The 23,580-nt window shown below is 32.7% G+C and overlaps 1 protein-coding gene across 2 annotated transcripts in view; it reads left to right on the top strand.

Annotated features, from left to right (window-relative positions):
- The window catches only part of LOC142332043 (transient-receptor-potential-like protein), a 190,276-nt gene that overhangs the window by 53,468 nt on the left and 113,228 nt on the right, over positions 1-23,580 (top strand). For both annotated transcript variants that reach the window (XM_075378148.1, XM_075378147.1), the window contains exons 7-9: positions 1,288-1,458; positions 4,960-5,194; positions 17,921-18,073. In XM_075378148.1, coding sequence (XP_075234263.1) covers positions 1,288-1,458; positions 4,960-5,194; positions 17,921-18,073 — 559 coding nt within the window. The remainder of the gene's footprint in view (positions 1-1,287; positions 1,459-4,959; positions 5,195-17,920; positions 18,074-23,580) is intronic.

Raw genomic sequence — 23,580 nt, 5'->3', positions numbered from 1 at the left:
CGTCTAGCGTGGTGCAAATTCCTAGCCTCGATTAATATTAGACACACTCCTACGAGTGAGGTATGGAACAAGATCAAGGGAACGTATAAGACCAATCATGTACATGAGCTGGTTGAGAATTGTCGCGTAATTCAAAACCTTTACAACATATCGAATACTCTGGGTGACAGGTTTTAACGGAACTCGAGCGTCTCAAACCTTGATAACAATTTTCTGAGGATTAAAAGCAGCTCTGAATTTAGTTCAGAGAACATACTTCGACGGAATAACATCAACCAGGATCTGAACGCCCTTCTCACCTTGAGTTAATAACGAGATGTACTTGCATGTCTAAAGTCTTCAGCAATGGACCTGATTGAATACTATATGCCTTCATACAGGAACTCTCTAATAAGGGTCTTCAGCACTTTTTACATCTGTTTCCGGACATCTGGAGGAAGGCTTTAGTCATACCTGTGGCTAAGCCCAATCGTGACATTACATCAGCAGAGAACTACCGTCCTATTGCTCTAACTTGCACCCTTTGCAAGGTGGTGGAGAAAATGATAAATAACAGACTGAAATGGCATCTGGAGAGAATCAAATTTTTCTTACAATACCAGTACAGATTCAGAGAAAAGAGATCTACCACGGACCACCTATTTACAGACAGATGTGTATGAGACATTCGCCTCGAAGGAACACCTCCTTGCTGAAAATAATACCGTAATTTTCTTTGAAAATTTGGTAAAAATATTATATATTTAGTATCTTCGTATATTTGATTTACTACTGTTACATTTATTTAAAACCTGTTTATTCTTAAAATAATCTTTATTAAATTTAGTTGTATATTTGTCTGAATAAATATTCATTTATTTTTTAATTTAAATATTACTTAATATTGACTCACTGACCAGTCCGCATAAAATACTTACATCATATTTACCAAATAGACGTGCAAATTAAAAACTTTAAAGTTTAGTGTCAGTTGCATCACCAAATTGTGTATAAAATTGATAGCTCTACCTGTTTTACCAATGTAAAAAAAAAAATCTTTAAGAAATAATATAAAAAAAATTGCTCAGATATAACATCTATTAATTATCTATACTGATCTTCGTAGACTATTAGTAGCGTCTAGCCGTTTCATCCGGGAGTACCTAGTTCAAATCCACGTCATTTTTTGTACGTTATAAAATCCATTTCCATATTCACACGTACAAGTTTTAAAATTTAAAAAAAAAGAAAATAATAAGTTAAAATTTGTTAAATGTATTTATTTTCTCTTCTTGTATTTGTTTAAAGGAACTGAGGCGACAATGTCAAAAATTTGCTGTTGATTTGTTGGACCAATCAAGAAGTTCACAAGAATTGGCGATTATTCTAAATCATGATCCAGATAATCCAAGCGTAGAAGAAGATGAACATATGAAATTGACTAGACTTGAATTAGCGATAAATTACAAACAAAAGAAGGTAAAAATGGATTATTTATATTATTCTAATATCTAATTATTTTTATTAAAAAAAAAAAAATACACACAATAAAAATAGTATATTAGGTTATCTAAAACGTTTTGAATCTCCGGAGGCGAAAATTGAAAAGACATTTACGGTTATATCAAAATTATAATATGAAACTACATATACACCATTTTTTCCGATGACTTTCTGCCATCTTTCCGGCAACACCATAATCCCGTCGCTGTAAGACTACTGTGGCTTTCGGTCAGAAGATTGTGACACGTGGTTTTCACAAGCTTTTTTTGAAACTAACTTAACACCATTTCGGGAATTCCGGAGACCGAAACAAATGACAGTATGACGGTGCAAGATCCGGGCTATACGGCGAATGCATTAAAACCTTAATGCACCACGAAGTTAGGTAAGCTCTAGGAGCTAATTAGGATATTAGTCGCTAAACGGTTTTGTGGCACAGCAGCCATTTGTGGCTGCTGTGCCATTCGGTCTTACGCTTTAGGGCGACCGAATGAGTTGGAGGTGGGAGAAATGTCAGACACACCAACCCTTCCGGTTGACCGGTTCAGGTCGTTTCTTTTGAATTGCTAGGTGGAATCGCACTAATCGTCGACAGTATAGGAGTTTATCTTTCTGCCTGGCGGCAGCAGCTCGTGACGATTCCACCAAACGCACAGTATAACCTGCCTGGGCGTCAATGCGGGCTTGCCAAAGACCGTGGAGCATCTCTTCGCTTCGACCGGGACCCTTTTCGCATACTGTTTTGTAGGTTACCCACCTTTAATCACTCGCTATCAACCACTTCAGAAACGGCTGGATTTAGTTACGTTTCATCCTGGCCCGATACAGGAAGACATCTTCCATGTGACGGTTTCGGCCGTCACGCCACCTCCTCCGTACGTAGCACTTATGGGCTTTACCGGAGGTCATCTTCAGAACCTCGGCAATGACAACTTTCAGTCAAGCCACAACCAGGATGCCAACTATGGGAATACTACAAGCGACATTCCCATCGGTGTACTACTAACATAAACTCTAAACAAAACCCATCTAGCCAAGCAAACAAAACTGAATGACTCTCTAAGAACGAAGAAACTGAATCTAATTACCCGAAAGGTAAAAATGAATTCATCACACAACGAATCATAAAACGCAACTCCAAAACGTAATAATAATAAATAAAGTAACACAGCAGTAACGTAAAACATAACTAACGAAAAACAAACAAATTTATACCCAAACTTAAACAAACACAGTAGAGATTCGAAAAAAATAATTCGAATGTTTCTGAGTCAGATCATGCGGTATTCAAACGTCGAGATTCTTTTTTTAGCTAGCTTTCTCAAAACGGTTTAACGCTGTTTGGTGATGGATATTTAAGTCATTGGCTATGTCATGACTGCTTTACACGTCCATCTGCCTCAATTTTTGTCAAATTACGCTAACGGTAAATCGAGCGCAATACTTTTTAGACTCCCAATTATAAAATATGAGTAAATATTCAGAGTGATGCAGGAGAAAAGGGAAATAATTTGGTAGCTGATTATAGAACGTGATATAAGGAAAAAGGTTCATACAACATATGTCCGAAAACGCTTTGTTATCGATATACGGCTAGCGAAAAATTTCGCCAGGATTTCTGTCTCCCCGATGAAATGAGATCAAATTGAATTTTTTAATGCGTTATATAACAGTTACACTTGGTGATTTCTTATATTTTTTGACCTGAAAAATCTAATAAAAGAAGTCCCAGAACTATATCTCCCGTAGTTTTCAAGATATCCAAACGTAAAAGAAAACTTCGGTTACGAAAAACGTTTTATTAGGTTTGAAGTACAATAACTATATTAAATGATTAATAAATGATATTTATATATATATATAAATATATATATATTATTATTATTATTATGCTTTTACGGCCAACATGGGACCACTTAAGTCAATTTTAGTTGGATTTTCTGAGAAAAGCGTGTTTTTTTACTCTTCCGCGCTGCCCAGTATATTTCTTCATCCGTTCAGATCTTGCTTTCTTTTCTTCATCCGTAAACATCCTCTTCGTTGTATTTTGTCGCTTGTCTGTCTTTTGTTTAAATCTAATATTTTTGTCTTTTAGCTTTGTAATTTTTCCAGTTTTATTCTGTAGGTCAGTCAGGGAAATTCCCAATTCTTTCATATCTTCTCTAATTTCATTGATCCATCCTACTTCTAGCTTTTGGAACCAGAGCTTTTCAATGATATTTCTTGACAGTCTTGTTTCCGGTGTCCTTATGAGATGACCAAAGAAAGAGATTCTTTTTTTCCGCATAGTATCAGTAACAGGCTCTATTTCTTGATACACTACCTCATTTGGCACAATCAACCATCGGCCTTCTTTTTGGTGTTTTTTTATCGACACACGTTCTGACACTTCTCTTCTCTATTTTCAGAATTTTATCGATTCGGTTTTTCTGAGTGATTTTGAAAAGGGTCTCGCTTCAGTAGGTGACTTCTGGCTGAACTACAGTTTTATAATGTTTAAGTTTTGTTTTAGTCGAAAGGCATTTTTTGTTATATGTTGACCAAGTAAATTTTTGGGATTTAATCATTTTATTTGTCCTGTTTTGCCATGTCACTTTTTCATTTAAATTATAAGTTATTATTTCCCCTAGATATTTAAATTGTTTTACTATTTTAATTTTCAGATTGTTTACCGTAATGTGCTCTATTACCAGAGGATCTATGGCCATTAGTTCAGTTTTTTCGAAAGAGATATGAAGCCCTATCTTTTGTGCTAGGTTTTGAAGGCTCATGATTTGTGTTTTGGCTTCTTGAATATTATTTGCTAAAAGAGCGAGGTCATCTGCAAATCCTAGGCAATTTAGTGTGATGGAGTTTTTCTTAGTACCCATTTTTATATTTTTGGGATTTATTTCATACCATTTTCTCATGACAAATTCAAGGGCGCAGTTAAAAAGGAGTGGTGAGAGGCCGTCTCCTTGCCTCAAACCAGTTTTTATGTAGAAGGGTTGAGAGAGTTCACCTCTGAATTTCACTCTAGACTGTGTATTGGTTAAAGTTAATTTTATCATGTTTACGAATTTAGGGTGAAGGCCCAAGTTTCTCAGAATATTCAGCATGGATGGTCGGTGTATACAATCATAGGCCCTTTTAAAGTCGACGAAGGTGATTATTAGTTGTTTTTTCCGTCTTTTATATAAGTCCATCATAGGTTTTAGGGATATTATTTGTTCCGGCAACTATATATATATATATATATTTGATGTTTTTGAAAATAATAAATATCATTGTAACTAGAATTACAATGTCATTAGAATGCTTCTTGTTTGAAGAATATTTTTCAGAAGAATTCTTAGTACTAGTGACGCATCAAATTAATACACACACATTCACTACTCCCGACAGCCGATTTAATATTGTTTTTGTCAAATAATAATTGAACAGCAGAAAATATTATTTTATAATTTAATTATTGTTATTTTATTTTCTTTGTTACAGTTCGTAGCCCATCCAAATATTCAACAATTATTAGCAGCTATATGGTACGACGGCCTTCCAGGATTCAGAAGGAAACCTGTCCTTCAAAAATTAGCTAACATTGTCCAAGTAGCTGTATTATTTCCGTTGTATTGTGCATTGTATATGGTTGCTCCGAACACTCAAACCGGTAAATTAATGAGAAAACCATTCATGAAATTTTTGATTCACGCATCATCCTATCTATTTTTTCTATGTAAGTACACAATTTTTATTTTTTTTAAATACGTAGTTTTCTTTTTTTTTTATTCTAGGCTTTAGCGTTATCATCTCCCGAACACAATGTAAGTGTTTTAAAAACTGTCAAAAAAAAAATTCATAATTAAAAATTTTAAAAAACGCCCAGAAAACAAAACATGTAATATAAACATAAAACAATAGCACAAAAAAATTAAAACAAAATGAAAACTTAAAGGAGAAATTTAAAAACAAAATATAAAAAAACTAATATATTAAAATAAAGACAAAACAAAAGCGTAAACTAAATGTTAAAACACAAAAACATACAACTACCACAAAAAAGAGAAATAGTATTAAAAAGTGTGTAAAATATTATCACCGAGAAGAGATAAAAAACCGGTATAAAACTTCTTTATTATTGCCCAGGATTTGACGAAAATTCCCGGGAAATTTAAATTTACGATGCAAGGCCGCATATTGCATGCATTCCATAAAAATGTAGCGCACTGTCAAGGGGCAGTTGCATCGCATGCATACCGGTGCGTTTACTGTTGACATCAAATACTCGTGAGTAGCTCTCGTATGTCCTATCCGCAATTGGCAGAGGAGGACTTCCTCGCGACGAAATTTCTTGTATGAGTAGTCCCATAGCAACACAGAACCTTTAATATGCCGAAGTTTGGTGTCTACCTAGCCATCCAGTTACTTGCTACTTTGCGCGAAGAAGTTTCACACAGTTAACAAAGTCGGATGCAGTAACACGGGAAGTGAAGGATGGAACAGAAACTGCACGTTCAGTATCCGGAATCCCCATGCGGCTAGGAATCTATCAGAAAATCAGTTGTGTGTTGTGATGATTCAACTCAGTAATTGCATTGTAGAAGTCGGTAACGATAGGATGTCTGGAATAAAGATTTTCTAAAGATTTTCGTGTAGTGCTTTCCAAGTACTATACGAGTCGCTACAAATAAGGATACGACGGTACTTAGAATTCAATAGGATATTCAAAGATTTATAGCGTACATTTCAGCAGTAAAGACACTCGTAATACCAGGTAGACGAAACATATAGGTTCGGCCAATAACAATAAACGCACAACCAACGCGGTATCGTTCTGTTTCGACCCATCTGTATACACCACTGCGTCCGGGTTTGCCTTGAAAATACATTGAAACATTTTCTGAAAGAAAATAGGTGGTGTTGATTCTTTACTGCATTTCGCGAGGTCAAACATAAAATGTATGTGGGTGATTGTCTACGAAGGATATGATTACGGCTAAATAGGTGAGGTGCGGCCACATTCATAAGGTGCAGTAATCGTCGGGAACGAATACCTACAGGTGCAATAGAAGGTGAGCGGTCCTCATACCTGCGACAGTAAGTATTTCCAATAACTGGATCAAAAGCCGGGTGATTTGGCTGTCACCTAACGCGGCTAAAATAAGATGCTAATACCTGGTTTTGTCTATCCCAAAGTGATGGCTCACAGCAGTCGACAAGGATGCTCACGACAGGGCTTGATCTAAAAGTACCTGTAGCAAGCCGAAGGAAAGCATGATATACAGGATCTAGCATCATAAGCACGGTATTACGCGCTGAGAAGTAGGCGACACATAATGAAAAGAACGATAATCCAAACGGGAACGAACCAAGGAATAGTAAAAACGCAACATACACAAGCGATCGGCACCCCAGTTGGTACACCTGGAACACCTGGTTTTCAATTCTTTGATATGTTTACGCCAGCGACGAGGCGTAATAGGAAAACGTGCTGTCTCCAATGACACTAAATGGCCAGTAGAGGATCGTCCTTGTCAGAAACCACACTGTTCTGGAGTCAAAAGGCCATGTCTTCCCAAGTACCACGCAAGTCAGCGGTTCACCATTCTCTCCATCACTTTTCATAAGACACTAGTCAAGGAAATGAGGCGGTAGCTTGAGGGGCTTGCTTTGTCCTTACCAGGTTTAAGAACCGGTACGACAACGGTTTCAGACCAGACGGGTGTGCAGAGAAGAAACCATTATAAATTGAGAATTGTAAAATGTCCAATAAGCGTTGTAACGCCGAATGAGGAAGGTGTGACAGCATACAGAGACGAATGTTGTCACGTCCAGGGGAGGACTTGATGGTTGGACCACCAACCATCATAGAAGTTTTGTAGACCTGTAATTTTGGTCCCACGAGTACCAGCGATATATAAAGAACCACTCCAGCAGAGCGCACGCGTACTGATGCTAGAGCTAAATACAACTGGGTTCGCCCACATGCCCAGAAGACATCGTTCGAGAATCACTACGTAGAGCAATTCACCCGTCATCACGATAGTTACCACCTTTTGTTACCTTGCGTTTCGTAAGGTGTCGCAACATCACCGAGTGTATGTGTAAGAAGAAATACTGTAGAATGTTGTATTGTAGTTGTGCAAGGTGTACGTTGTAAACTGTTTAGTGTTCTTGATGTAGAGTATATGTACCGTGTAAATCTGCAGCTCATTGTGTAGTGGAAAGAAAAACTGCAGAGGCTAGGCCCGTGGGGAAGCCAACCCCCAAAGTCTTAAAGAATAAGACTCCCCGTCGGAGTGGTTTTCTAAAACTGAAATTTAAAAATAAATAATTATTTTACTCAGAGATATAACGAATTCAATTCGCTCATTTTACTTTCCCATCAAGAAGCGCTATATCAGAGGGAATAGCTCCAGAAGGGAAAGTATTGTAATAGGTCCAATTTGGGCATATACTGTTTTCACCAGATCTTGTTTTTTGAGATCTAAGGAACCCAAAATACCGGATGGAAATTGTCCGGATGTTAATGTTCGTACGTGCGCGCGCGCGCGTGTGTGTGTGTGTGTGTGTGTTCGGTGTCCGGCCTCTAAATCACCTTACGTTTCCAAAACTACCAGGCCGATTTTGACCAAACTCGATCAGATTACTTCTATATATGGGGCATTGATGTCATTAAATTTCCGACTTAAAAGATCAAGGGGGTGAGGCTGTAGAGCAAGGACACACTCAATATCTCGAGGTTTTGCCTGATTAATATCATATTTTTCTTAGATACATTTGTTAACGATTAAAAAATAACAATATTTGCAAAAAACATTTTTTTACCAAATCGCACCGCTACCAGAAAAAAATTCTCAAAACTACTGCTATGTTTTGAATCTTCCTATGTTTAATTAAATAAATGAATAATATTTAAAGCATAAAAAAGTAACTTGATCGGGCCGGGTCTCCAAATCGATCGTCCGGTCGACTCGGTATCTGGTACGTTAACTCTCGCGGGTACACCGGTCTGCCGACCGTACAAGCGAAATTTGTTCTATGTAAGTTTTGAAGTTGCATTAGTTCAGTTAGTACCGACCTAACCCACCGGGTTGGTCAAGCGGTGAACGCGTCTTCCCAAATTAGCTGATTTGGAGGTCGAAAGTTCCATCGTTCAAGTCCTAGTAAAGGCAGTTAGTTTTATACGAATTTGAATACTAGATCGTGGATATCGGTTTTCTTTGGTGGTTGGGTTTCAATTAAACATACATCTCAGGAATGGTCGAACTGAGACTGTACAAGACTACACTTCATTTACATTCATACATGTCATCCTCATTCATCCTCTGAAGTAATATCTTACGATGATTCCGCAAGCTAAACAGAAAAAAGAGAGAGATTTTTAAATAAATTGCATCCTTGATATTTAAGGGTGTATTGTGGATCATATTATTCGTTAATATACAACATTTTTTACCACTAAAAATATAGTAAGCGCTTACTTTATGTGAAAGGTTTTTTAATTGGAATTTTTAGAATTATGTATCTTAAAAAGGTTTATTAGTTTACCAATTTATACTTATTTTTTTAATTTCATTTACCTCTTTATATTCTATTAAAATTAATATTTAAATCTATTTTAACCACCTCAAATTTTTTTATTATTAACGGTAAATATAATATATATTTAAAATACTATATAACTAACTATATATAATGATACGCAGAAGTTCACTGAAATGGCAAGAATTCTATAATTTTTTTTTTTTTTTTTTGAAAAGGTGGAAAAAGCATAGTTTATTCTTTTTATAAATGATGCCTGTTAACGAAAAAGATTTCGTTCTTGGATAGGAACTCTTTTTCATATCCGGTAGCTGTATGAAAAGTCAAACGTGGCGCTGAGATGCTTATCAGATAAACATGGACTTTTTTTATCCAGTGTAACACATACGTAACACATACACGTAACGTTTCATACAGTTTTTTTCTCAATAAAGTTAAAAAAAATAAATCTGAAAAAAAATGTGAAAGCCACTAATTCTTTTGAATTAAATGTATATTCTTAGTTTTGAGTGTGTGTTTAAAATTTAACTGTTTAAATAAATGTAAAAATAACTTTTGTAAATTAAGCTTTAATAAAAAAACCAGAATGAAAAGTCAAAAAATAAACAAATATATAAAAATTTCAGTGAACTAGAATCTAAAAGGAGAGTTGTTCTTCATTTCTTATTTCTGTTGCATACTCGTACATACATACCAGTCATATAACCAACAGAAGAAAACATTTCTAGTTAAATAAAGTATAAATATATTTAATTTATTTACAGTACATTAATGAAATACTAATAATTTATTTATAAAACATATGAAAAAATAAAATTACTTTCTTTCAAAGGAACTATAAAAACCGAACAATAAAATAATAATAATAATAAAGAAATCTTTTATTTTGATCGGTACATTATAACACATTGTGTTTTTTTTTTGTGGGCGAAAAACGCCTGGGCGTTATCATCGCCCGGTAGTTATTATTAAAAGGGTAAAATAACTTCAAAATAATAAACCACGCAGGGTGTAAACGTAATATTAACCAAATAATAAAAATTTACTAAAACAAGCCAAGAAGGCAAAACAAAACCCAAAACTAAAACCACAGACAAAGTTGATAAAATATAAAAGCTTAAATAATAGAATAAAGAAAGTATAAAAACTTACCCAACTCCTATGGGTTATGAAAAAATCCCCTCCCCGGATAGTAAAATTAAACACATAGAACTAAAAAATCAAATCGAAAATAAAGGTTAAAATTATTAAACAACTCTCCTTACAGAAAAACATATAAGAGTATATTAAATCCTTTGCAGTAACCCAGTACCATGTAAAAAGAGAAACATCCGTTCCAATATCCCGCCATAATTGCACAAGATATTCCGAATGTTGCTGGGTATATTAAACTGACGACGCAACGCCGCATAACATACGCAGTCCACGAGAATGTGGTGCACAGTCATGCGGCAGTTGCATCGTGTGCACAGGGGTGGGTCTTCTCCTGACATTAGATATTCGAGCGTGATCCTCGTATGCCCCAACTGTAACCGGCAGAGGACCACTTCCTCACGACGAGAGTTCCTGCAAGAGGAGCCCCACGGCAACACTGAATCTTTAATCCGTCGAAGTTTATTATCGACGGCAGCCGTCCAGCTACTTTGCCACCTCGCGTGCAGTGATTGTTTTACATGATTGATAAAATCAAAGGTAGTAACTCGGGTGGTGAAAGGAGGCTGAATACACGCTTCTTTCGCAGCAGAATTTGCCCTCTCGTTACCTAGAATTCCAACGTGGCTAGGGATCCAGCAAAAACCTACCCCCCATGTTTCGTTTATCTAACTCAGCGATTTTATCATAAATGCCAACGACGACAGGATGTCCAGAATAAAGGTTTTCCAATGCCTGGAGAGAACTGTACGAGTCACTGCAAATAAGAATGCTCCTTTATTTAGGGCCAACGATATTTAGAGTCCTATCCACAGCGAGTAGTTCCGCGGTGAACACACTCGTAACACCGGGTAGGCCAAACATATAAGTCTGTTCATCGAAAAAAAAACAAAAGCACAACCAACGTTACCGTCATGTTTCGACCCATCAGTGTATACCACCACGTCTGGGTTCGACTTGGTGAGGAGAAACTGAAACATCTGCTGGAAAACAATAGGAGGCGTTGATCGTTTATCATACGTTGTAAGATCAAACTTAAAATCCACATGGTTTATTCTCCACGGCGGAATTCAAGCACGGACATGATGGAAGCAACGGGGGAGTGCCAACATTCATACGCTGCAACAGACGTCGTGCACGGACACCCACAGGCGCAGTACAACGTGGACGGTCCTCATATTTCCTCAAATTAGGATCCCTATGAACTGGGTCAAAAGCTGGGTGATTCGGTTGTCCGAATCACCCAGCAAAATAAGACAACAAAAGCCGGTCACGTCTATCCCAAAGTGATGGCTCGCCACTGTCTATAAGTAAGTTTGCGATAGGGCTCGATCTAAACGCACCTGTGGCAAGCCGAAGAAAAGAATGATGCACACCGTCCAACATCTTAAGTACGGTTTGACGAGCTGAAGAATAGGCGACACAACCATAATCCAAACGGGAACGAACAAGGGAGTAGTAAAAACGCAATATACATGACCGATCAGCCCCCCAGTTGGTGTTACTAAGGACCCGCATCATATCCAAAAGTTTGGAACACTTTGTCCTCAATTCCCTTATATGTGTGGCCCAGGTAAGACGGCTATCAAAAAGCAAACTCAGAAACCTGACGTAAGTAGAGACAGCAATAAGCTCTCTGTTCAGAAAAACCCGCGGATTAGAAGGGTTCCGTAGCCCAGAAAAGACTACACATTTCGTCTTGTCGGGTGAAAATATAAAACCAGTAGTCCCTGACCAAGCCTGAAGGCGAAATATAGTTTTCTGTATCAGTCGCTCGGCAGTGGGTGTAGAGCGGCTCGCAACGTAAATAACAAAATCTTCAACGAAAAGACAAGAGACAGGAGCCTCTACACAATCGGTAATGTTGTTTATGGCCACAGAAAACAAGGTGGCACTTAATACACTACCTTGAGGTACCCCATTTTCCGAGACGACACTGTCTGAAAGTGAATCGTCTACACGAACACGAAAATAACACGTTGTGAATAAGTCACTAAGGAATAGGTAAATATTCTACTCAACGGATAAAACAAGAAAACATGGATGGATCAAGGGAAACAGTGTTAAAACCACTAATCAGAGCAGCATTACAGAATAAACAATTAATTATAAGTTAAAAAATCTGGCAAAGTATCGCACGAGTCATACAGTTCCTTGCAATGAAAAACCTTTACATCTTTCCAATTTAATTATTAAAAGTCATATTTTTATTTATTAAATAAACGTTTAAATATAATTAACAAAAAAATTACAGGTTTTTTTTTAATTTTGAAGCTCCCGATTGATATAATGATTACCAAAATTAATTTATGGATCCAAACTACCAAATTACCGATAAAAAAATTTTTGATTTTGGGGGGTCCCTTACTCTGAGCGGAAAATCTAGTAATTTTTTTTCTAAAAGAAATGATCCTTAAAAAAAATTATTACAAAAAAGATAATTTAAAAAATAATGTATAACTTTTATCAATGTAATGAAAAATTGTTCCTCATTTTGGGTCCGAGGTATATAATAGGACTCAAAAACTACTTAAATTGTTATCACACTTAAAGTGGCTGAGAAAAATAACACTTTTTTAATTGATAAATATTAAAAGTAAATACAAAAGAGAATAAAAACATAGAATAGATTATATTTTTTTTAGAGGTGGAGAATAAATATAAAAAAAGTTAAATTATTCATATACACGTTAACCTGAAGAAATCTATTTAAATGAAATATCCCCTAAATTTAACACCCCTCCAATTAAAGGAAAAACAAAAATGTAAAAACTTCAAAAAAAAATTTAATTTTGAAAGATTTTTGACTATTTTTATGGTCGTCCTACGTATAATTTTACAATGCCAAACAATTTTTTTTTTTAAGTATAAAACCAAAGGAGATAGAGCAAAAAAAATTTAAATTTAAATTTTAGAAAGGGGTTGACTTTTTAAAAAAAATGTTTTGGATTATTATATGCAATGTAGGTAAAAATTTTGCCAAGTAAAATGTTCTCTAAAGTGCCTGTCAATAAAATCATAATCGGGTTTTCTGAGATATCCAAACACACCTCACAACAAATGATGATAAATAATTCGTAATTTAATTAGGAATCATTACTCGATTATCTTCTTCGATTAATCGAAATGATAATTATCTACTGAATTAATTATGTACGATTTACATTCTATATATTTTTTCTGAATCTGAGTAATCGTACGGTTAATATAATTGGTGACCGATTCCATCTTCAGTATTATTGGTTTTAGCTCATCACCTGAACGAATTTGAAAAAAAATTAATACGATCAATGCCCCATATATAGAAATATTTGAGCCAATTTTGAAGAAAATCGGATCGGTCAATTTGAGATATGACCAAAAGTAGTACGATATAAAACATATATTTTTTTGGTCTAGATCAGAGGTTCCCAAACTTATTCTTCTCATAGACCACTTTCAAAATATTGCTGGTTCCAGTGGACCCCCTGCAGCTACATTTCTACCATATTTCCAGTCGACGGAAAACGTGAAGATTAGATCTAACTATGAAAATTTGCGTTACGGCTGAGTTCTACGAACTAACAGCTTCCGTAAAAAAGTGAGAATTGATTGGTTAATTTTTGATTGACTGTGCTGTGAGTGGATGTCAAAAAAGTAAAGTTGGCCGATCAAAAAAAATGCTTCCATCCAACTTTACATTTTTGACATCTACTCACAGCACAAGAAAGCAATCGATTCTCACTTATTTTATTTAGAAAACTTCCCATTCAGAGTGGTAAAAAGCAAAAGAAAAATAGTATATTTTTTTGTGTTGCATTTATTCAAATACGTAATCATTACGCTATTAATTATTATTGTTATCATATTGCAATGTAATATAATAAAATTGTCGTAATATAATTAAAATTAAACATTAATAACGTAATGTAACTTGTACAATGACAATCACAAAATAGTTACAATTTTAATAGGAGGGATGTACTTAATGGATTGACAGCAAATGATAAATATTTGACTAAAGTTTTGTTAGAAATAAGCGCAAATCTCCCCGTTCTGTGATATTGAATCTGCTCCTTTTTTTGATAAAAGGTTTGTAGCGACACTAAAACTTTTTCCGACAAGATATGACGAGGGAAACGCTATCAAAAGCTTTCTCGCAATTCCCCACAGTCCAGGATATTTTTCTGGTATTTCTGCCTGCAGCCAAAATGTTTGATACCCTCTTTTAAATTTCACCTTCAGATCCGCATTAGTGCTAAGCTCGAGTAGCTCCTCTTGTAATATCACATTCTCCACTTCCGTTTCATCAAATGGATTTATGATGCATGGTGATATTTCCATCGTCAGAATATCTTCAAATCTGATTTTGAAGCCATCATGCAGGGCAATTAAATGTTGAACGTATGTCTGAATATCCTCATCAAGGCATTCTACCTGTGAACATTATCTGCCTAGATTGATACGCAAAGTCAAGCCAACATTTTAGTTCTTCACTATCGAAACCAGATGAATTTTTGTGGACCCCCGCTTACGAATTGTGAACCCCCATTTTTTTGTCACGCCAACGTAGACCCCCGTCGAGTCTCCCGTGGACCCCTGGGGGTCCACCTGGACCACTTGGTCTAGATGATGAATTAGTTGGACCTAAAACGTAAAGATTTGCAAAACACCCAATACTCCATTTTTGACACGATCAATGTACTTCCTTTTTAATATAATTATTCTAGTTATATTGACGGAAAAGTAAAAATTGATAAATTTAAATTCCGTAATAATTATTTTAAATATAAACTCGCAAAATTACGAATATGTAAAAAAAAATTACAACTCAGGTTTTAATGAATATAATTTTAGCACATACACATTTATGTACAAGTTGAACGTGATAAAGAAAATCAGGAGGTTGTTTACATTTTTTAAAATAAATATTATTCAAAAATTTAACGAGTAATATTATTTCTGCGAAACAAAATCCTTTCATTTAATTTTTAATTAATTAGTGAGAATAAAATATAAAAACAAAGTTTTACGATAAACATCTTTAAAAAAAACATAATTTTGAAAATTGAGACAAACAAATATAAAAGTAAACTCATGCCTCTTCCTCACATATGCCTTTTTTTTATTTAATTAATTTTTTTAAAAATCTAATTTATATAATTTCTATACACTTTGTTTTTATTAAACATATCAGATAATTTACTTTTAGGATGTAAATATATATATATATATATATATATATATATATATATATACAAAAGTATAATTAGAAACTTTAGGAATTCTAAATAAGCTTAATTTAAAAAAAAATGGAAAATCAAAATTTTAGTTAATATAAAACAATATTATTATATTTCAAATAATAAACTTTAAAGGTATTTTAATTATTATAATAATTTATCAACGAAATTATATCTCGACAAATTTATAATTTTATAATGGGAATAAATACATTTACAATAAAACAGATTTTTTCTTTAGATTAACTATTTTACTTCCTTGCACGAAGTAAAGGAAGTATTGCAATCTCAAAAAATTTCGTTTTTCAGATATCAACGGAAATATCTATTTTGACCATCCCTGATCAATTATGACTAGTTTCGGCATGACGTCTGTACGTACATACGTATGTATGTATCTCGCATAATTTAAAAACGATTACCTGTAGGATGTTGAAATTTTGGATTTAGAACTGAAATAACATCTAGTTGTGCACATCCCCTTTTGATTGTATTTAACTGAACCAAAAGTGTCCAAAAACTCCAAAGAAATTTAGATTTTGAACTTTTTCTTAACTGCAGTAATAAGCTCTCATTGAAAGCTTTTTAACGATATGTCATAACTTGTACTTATTTCATTGGTTCCATAATTATAGCAAATAAAATTTTAATTAATGAAATATTTGGATCTTACAATGGGAAAGCTCATCGGTTCGAATCAGACTTCAATTCCTTTTCTTTTTTTTCTTTTTAATTTAAATATATTAATTTATTAATAATTATTAAGCTCTGATTGTAAAAACTTTTACAATAAATAATAATTCAATAATAAATTTTTTTTAAATATGAAAAAGTATCAGAAGTTATTAATGAAATAAAACTTAATGTACTTTTCATTTAAAAAAAAAATGTGTATATGTAATTTAATAGGCGTACAAGGAAGACATATGGTGTACACATCAGAATTTTTTTATAGAAATTTTGAAAAAATAGAGATACTATAAAAGATAATTTTTACTGAAAAAGAAAGAAGATAAATAATTGGCGTTTTGAAATCTAATATAATAACCAGTGAAATGGGAAAACTACCCTCCCTTCAAATGAAATCATTTATACATATTTACCAATCGGCCAATAGAATCTGCTTATGTAAAAGGACTAAGGAGAGAGCATAACGCCTTCCACCAATCACTTTCATCATTTTTTTTAATACTACGTACCAATGTATATAAAGAACATCGTGAACCTTCACACCATTCACGTCACTACCGTATCCAGGGAGATCTAATTGGCCAATCATCATCATATTCGCCCAAAGGGAAGTCCCTTTTTGTAAGTATATATACAAAAAGGGACTTCTGTCAATTCTCAATCTCCTTCTATCAATTCTCTTTTATTCCCAGTTGAACCTTTAAGTTTTTGACAACTTCCATATTCTTTTATCTATCAATTTCTTGTCATTTCACTTTTCTCTTTTATTCATAATTTCAGCGATCACTATCTTTAATCAACCTTTCTCCTCCTATCACATGTCCTAACCGATTAATTACACTATTCTGAATTTTTATTCTAATTAAACTTCTATTCTGACACACACCACTTTTCTTCATTTTTCACTAGAAAAAAAATTAAAATTTCAAGAACATTAAATTAATCTTCTACTCCACGCCTAATCAAATACTTTCTCTTTTTTTATAGTCTACATTTCACATTTTAAATTTTACATTTCTTCATCTTACTACAGAATATCTGGTTTTTTTTTGTGTTTTTTTTTTTTCACTTAATCATCGGTGTTTCTTTTATTTTGTTTTAATTTTTATAATCTTGTGTTAACATCGTACTGTTCTACTCATTCAATTCTTTCTTCTTTTTTATAGATATTTATCAGTTTATTTCTCCCTATCCTTATTAGTTCTGTTTTCTTAAAGTACATTCTGTCAGAGTATATTTAATTTTAAAATCACTTATTGATTCTTCTGTGCTTCATCTTCATCACCTAAAAAAAAAGAACATGTTACATCTTATTAGATTTATTCTTCTTCCTCTACTGCTTGCTTCCTTCTTCTTCTTCTTCTTCTTCTTCTTCTTCGAGAACACTTTTTTACCGTATCGTTAACTACATATTAAACTACGCCGTGATAAGCAGAGATGTTCTTCATTTTTATTATGTTAATACATTTAATTTTCTGAAGTCTCTAGTATTACTTCAAACGCTTCCAACGTTTATTTTTTCCATTTTCTTAACTGTCAACTTTTTTAAACCCAAACATAATACTTCCTAGATACATTACGACAATCACATAACAACATCAGTCGAACATCGCGATGCAAATGGAAGCGTCTCGGCCTTTCATCCGGAGGTACCGGGTTCGAATCCCGGTCAGGCATGACATTTTCTCAGGCTAAAACATTGTCATTTCTTCTTAAAAAAAGATTTATTACATCAAACATTTATTGGAAATATAATAATTATTATCTGAAAGAAAATTATAAGCATTTCACACTAGATAATCCAATTAAATGTAAAATATATGAAAATAAAATTATACTGTTTTGTGTTACAGTTATACTGATATTAGTGTCTCAAAGAGCCGAGGTATTAGTAGTGCAATTATTCGGAACGGATTCAATGAAGAGGCAATTAGCGGAAGATTTATTAAGACAAAGAGGAAATGGTCCAACAATGCTAGAATGCCTAGTAGTTTTATACGTACTGGGTAAGTATTAGACTAAAAATAAACTATTTTAAAATACAAATTGTTTTAATTTAAATTTCAATAAAATATTTATAAATGTTAAAAAAGTGTAAAATTTCATAATTAAGCCGTATTTTTTTCATTTCTTTAGAAATTGAAATATAAATGTAATAGAAAGCATAAAATGTAGTAGAAATAACGAAGATGGACCACTGAATGTGAAAATATGAGGAGAAAAGATTATGGAGGTAAAAAAATTTTGTTATTTGGGAAGTAGAATTACTAAAGACGGACGAAGCAGGAGCGATATAAAATGCCGAATAGCACAGGTGAAACGAGCCTTCAGTCAGAAATATAATTTGTTTACATCAAAAATTAATTTAAATATCAGGAAAAGATTTTTGAAAGTATACGTTTGGAGTGTTGCTTTATACGGAAGTGAAACTTGGACGATCGGAGTATCTGAGAAGAAAAGATTAGAAGCTTTTGAAATGCGGTGCTATAGGAGAATGTTAAAAATCATACGGGTGGATAAAGTGACAAATGAAGAGGTGTTTCGGCAAATAGATGAAGAAAGAAGCATTTCGAAAAATATAGTTAAAAGAAGATACAGACTTATAGGCCACATATTAAGACATCCTGGAATAGTCGCTTTAATATTGGAGGGACAGATAGAAGGAAAAAATTGTGTAGGCAGACCACGTTTGGAATATGTAAAACAAATTGTTAGGGAAGTAGGATGTAGGGGGTATACTGAAATGAAACGACTAGCACTAGATAAGGAATCTTGGAGAGCTGCATGAAACCAGTCAAATGACTGAAGACAAAAAAAATAAAAATAAAAATAATTAATAACTTCCATAATAAATTTACAAATAGTAAACTCTATACATTTAAATTTATATAAATTTTACTTTACTATTCCTTTGATAATATATTATAAATCTGTAGCATTTAAATAATTATATAAAAATATGACAATGGAAAATAAAACAATTGTAGTAAAAGAGATATGATAGCTTAAATATAAAAACACACACTTGTAAAAACAAGAAGAGAAAAAAGAAAAAAATATATCGGGAAAACTACTGAACCGTACATAACATTTTACGAAGTATAGAAGTAGAAACAATGTTGTGGATATTGTACATATTCTATAAAAGCGAGGTAATGCTAAACAGGACGGTGAAAGATAAAAAAAAAAATATATATATATATATATATATATAAAAATTTTAAAATGATTTTTCTCGACAGAACGATACTGAAAAGGAAATCTTTCAAAGTTACACATGAAAATATGTAGTTATAAAATGTTTATTTAAATAATAAAATTCGACTGCATAAAAAAAAACATTTTAACTATTCTATTGTACTAAAAAGACAATATTTCACTTCAAAAGGTTTACTAACTACAATAATGCTGTGAATTAGACTTAAGTAAATCGATATACTTAAAAATAAAGACGCGTGAAAGATAAATCAGAAAAAAATTCAAAATATTTATACGCGAAAAATAATTTTCTTCATTTAATGGTTCCGATCAAATAAAAAACTTATCATCCGAATACAATTAGAAGGGTACAAAGAATATATAACGGAAACAATGAAAAGTTTAGATCGTCACGAAATACGATGAAATTAAGAAGATGTTACAGAATAGGTAGCGATCAAAACTTAACATAAATCAGACAACTCAAAAACCGAGCTGTAATATACGTACAATATAAAAGAAAAACAACTGATTTTATGACGACCTAACGCAAATCTCTTTTATAATTTTGGCAAACAATAGTTTATCATAAGAAAAATAGAGATAGCATGAAACTTAAACCGATCAGAGATAAATTCTCCTACAGCCAAAACTTTAAAAAGAGACTAGTAAACCTTTGGAGCGTCGCTTTATATGGAAGTGAAACTTGGATGATCGGAGTATCAGAGAAGAAAAGATTAGAAGCTTTTGAAATGCGGTTTCTATAGGAGAATGTTAAAAATCAGATAGGTGGATAAAGCGATAAATAAAGAGGTGTTGCGGCAATTAGATGAAGAAAGAAGCATTCGGAAAAATATAGCTAAAAAAAAGAGACTAATAGGCCACATATTAAGGCATCCTGGAATAGTCGCTTTAATATTGGAGGGACAGGGAGAAGGGAAAAATTGTGTAGGCAGGCCACGTTTGGAATATGTAAAACAAATTGTTAGGGATGTAGGATGTAGAGGGTATACTGAAATGAAACGACTAACACTAGATAGGGAATCTTGGAGAGCTGCATCAAACCAATCAAATGACTGAAGACAAAAAAAATAAAAATAAAAAAATAAAATCTTTAAATCCTCTAAAAAGGTAAAGGTCATAAGTCCTTAATTAATCTGATTTATTTGAAGAAAATACATAATATTTGGCAAAACTTTCCGTTTATAAATTGAACAGTTACCAAATTTGGAGCAGTGATTTTAATTTTAAATGAAATAAAATTATTTCTTCATATATATTACGGTATACTTCATCTAAATTATAAAACTGTTGGTTTAAAACAAAATTTTAAGCGATACTGATAACTTATATGATAATAAATCCACTGTACCACAAGAACGTATGCTTGGACCTACATTGATTTTTATCGTAAGGTCTAAAAGGACGTCGGAAACTGAAATGAAACGACTAGCACTAGATAGGGAATCTTGTAGAGCTGCATCAAACCAGTCAAATGATTGAAGACAAAAGAGAGAACCCTTTAACGGTTATGATTGAAAAATTTCATAAAAATATTTTTAAATAAATTTGAAATTCGAAAATCTGGTTTACAAGCTAATTGTTGTGTCAGACTCGATAAAAACATACGTAATTCGCAATTATAAAAAGTATACCGTGTTAAGGGTTACGAAGAAAATATGGTCAACTGATTTTCCATTAACTCTCTCGCTAAGCGAAGTATACTGTTGCACATCATAGTAAATTCTCCTAAATGTAGTTGACATTCATATATATAAACGACATATCCATTCTGTTCATAACAATAATTATCTGTGAAATAAAAACAATTTTTTTTTTGTCTTCAGTCAAACCAAACAAACAAAAACAAAAGGAGAAAACCCCTACGTTTCGTCTGAGATGTAGGACTTTATCACAAATGACCGTTGTATGAAACGTCGAGGTTTTCTGCCCTAATGAACTGCATTAGAAAATTCTCAATTAATTTGGATAATTTTCTAATTATCTAGTTTTTTTTTTATATTTGTCTAATCAAAGAATAGAGTTTAGTTATAATTTTATATATATATATATATATATATATATATATAAAACACACTTTGTAACCATATACGTTTTAAAATGTTGGCTTAAATAAACTTTTCTCTCGGTTCATATAAGCTTAAATAAAGTATAATTACGAGTAGTATGAAATAATTTTAATTTATTTATTAAAAAATATAATAATTTTTTCTAATACTGACGTAAAAATCTAAAAGTATTACATGAGTTTTCCGAATACACCGGTCAAGTCACGATTATCCAAAATAATATTTAAGAATCACCAAACCCAAATTTCAAATAATTTTTATTTTTCATTTTAAGGGTTTCCTTAATCCGTAGGAAATATTTATTTATAATGAGATGTTCCCTAACCAAAAAAAAAAAAATAATATAAAAGAAATTTTTTTTGAAAATACTGAAAAGAATAAAAGTATAACTTTTATGATACTAATGAAAAAACGTTCTTCCCAGTCTGGTTCCGGAATATAATATAGACACCAAAGATACATTAATTCTAATAGCCCTTTAATTGATGAAAAAAATACAAAAAAAAAATTAATAATCGATGAATGAAGCCGTTACTTGATTAATATCCATCATAAGAAAAAGAAAATAAACAAGATATGTTATTTTGATACGAAATTTATGTAACAAATCACGACAGTTGTTATAAACAAAATACTAAGACTTCAGAAAATACTGAGGATTCTGTTGGTAACATCTGAGGAATGTACTGTGTAACAAAACAGCTGCTGTGATTTTTTAAATAAATTTCACGAATATCAAAATATCTTGTTCATTTTCTTTCTGTTACAAAAAAAAGGGTTTTCATAATAAAAATTAAAAGAATTGGGGCCAAAAAAAAGAAAAAAAGCAAAATATATATATATTTTTAGAGATGGAGAATAAGTTTTAAGAAATTGTTTCTAAAAATATTCATAAATACCTTAAGGTTAACAAATTTACTTTAGTAAAGTTTTTTCTAAATATAATGCTAAAATAAGAAAAAGAAAATTCTCAAAAAAACTTCTTGGTATTTTACGTCCGTGGTCTATAATTTAAAAAAAAAATGTACATATTTCTTAATACGAAGTATAAATTTTCAAAAATATTTGAAAAATACTTAAAAAGGAAGGGAGGTACAATAAAAGAACAAAAATCATATTTTTTTTTAGTTTTAAAAGACGGGGATTGATTAGTCTAAAAACGTTTTTCTGGAATTTATCTATGCATTGATATATAAATTTGTTTTTACAAAGTTTTCTCTAAAATACCTTCAAAGAAAAGTAGATTCTTTCGTAATATTCCCCTACCCCTTAAACAAATTTTGAAACATGATGAATGCCCCATATATGGAACTATTTGAGGTAAATTTGAAGAAATCGTTTCCGTAAATCCTGAGATTTAAGACAAAAACACCTTATAATTATTTTGTCCAGATGTACTAGTTGGAACATAAAACATAAAATTTTGGAAAACGAATCTTGATACCCCATTTTTGACACGATCATCGTACTTTCCCGTTTAATATAGCTATTGTAGCTATATTCACCAGTCCACCGGGCTGGTCTACTGCTTAACTCGTCATCGTAAATCAACAGACTTCGAAATGAAAAATTCTAATGTTCAAATCCTAATAAAGGCAGTTACTTTTATACGGATTTGAATACTAGGTCGCAGATACCGGTGTTCTTTGGTGGTTGGGTTTTTAATTAACCACACGTCTCAGGAATGGTCTACCTGAGACTGAACAAGACTACACTTCGTTTACCTACATATATATCATTCTCTGAAGTAATACTTTACGGTGGTTCCTGAAACTAAATAGAAAAAGAGAGAGCAATATTCGCCAGTAAACGTGAAACTAGCAGCTACGTTTTTTGAGCTAGTAATTTATTGGTTGGTGACTGCATCCTTAAGGAGGAAGGGGGGAATTCGCGCTCTTACAGCGGAACAGGTAATCAAAGTATAATTTTGAAGTGAATTTAATATTTAATTAATTTCTCTCTTTATTTTTAATATGCAGTTCAAATTATTAAGAGATATATTTTTGAATTTCTGTTGCGAAACTAAATTAATATGAAAAAATGATTTTTACTCTGTAATATTAAGATACAGTGTTTAAAGAGACTATAAAAAACTTATGGGCGGAGTATGTTATTGCACGAAATCAAGACATGGGCTCTTGAAATTGAGGAGGATGGGAAAATTAAAGCTTTTGAGATTTGGTGATACTTCAAAATGAAGAAAATTCTGCGGATAGACAAAATGG

The sequence above is a fragment of the Lycorma delicatula genome, chromosome 11 (assembly GCF_047948215.1).
Source record: "Lycorma delicatula isolate Av1 chromosome 11, ASM4794821v1, whole genome shotgun sequence".
Classification (NCBI taxonomy): Eukaryota; Metazoa; Arthropoda; class Insecta; order Hemiptera; family Fulgoridae; genus Lycorma; species Lycorma delicatula.
Note: the sequence above shows the minus strand (reverse complement) of the source record. Positions and strands in the feature narration are given on the sequence as shown.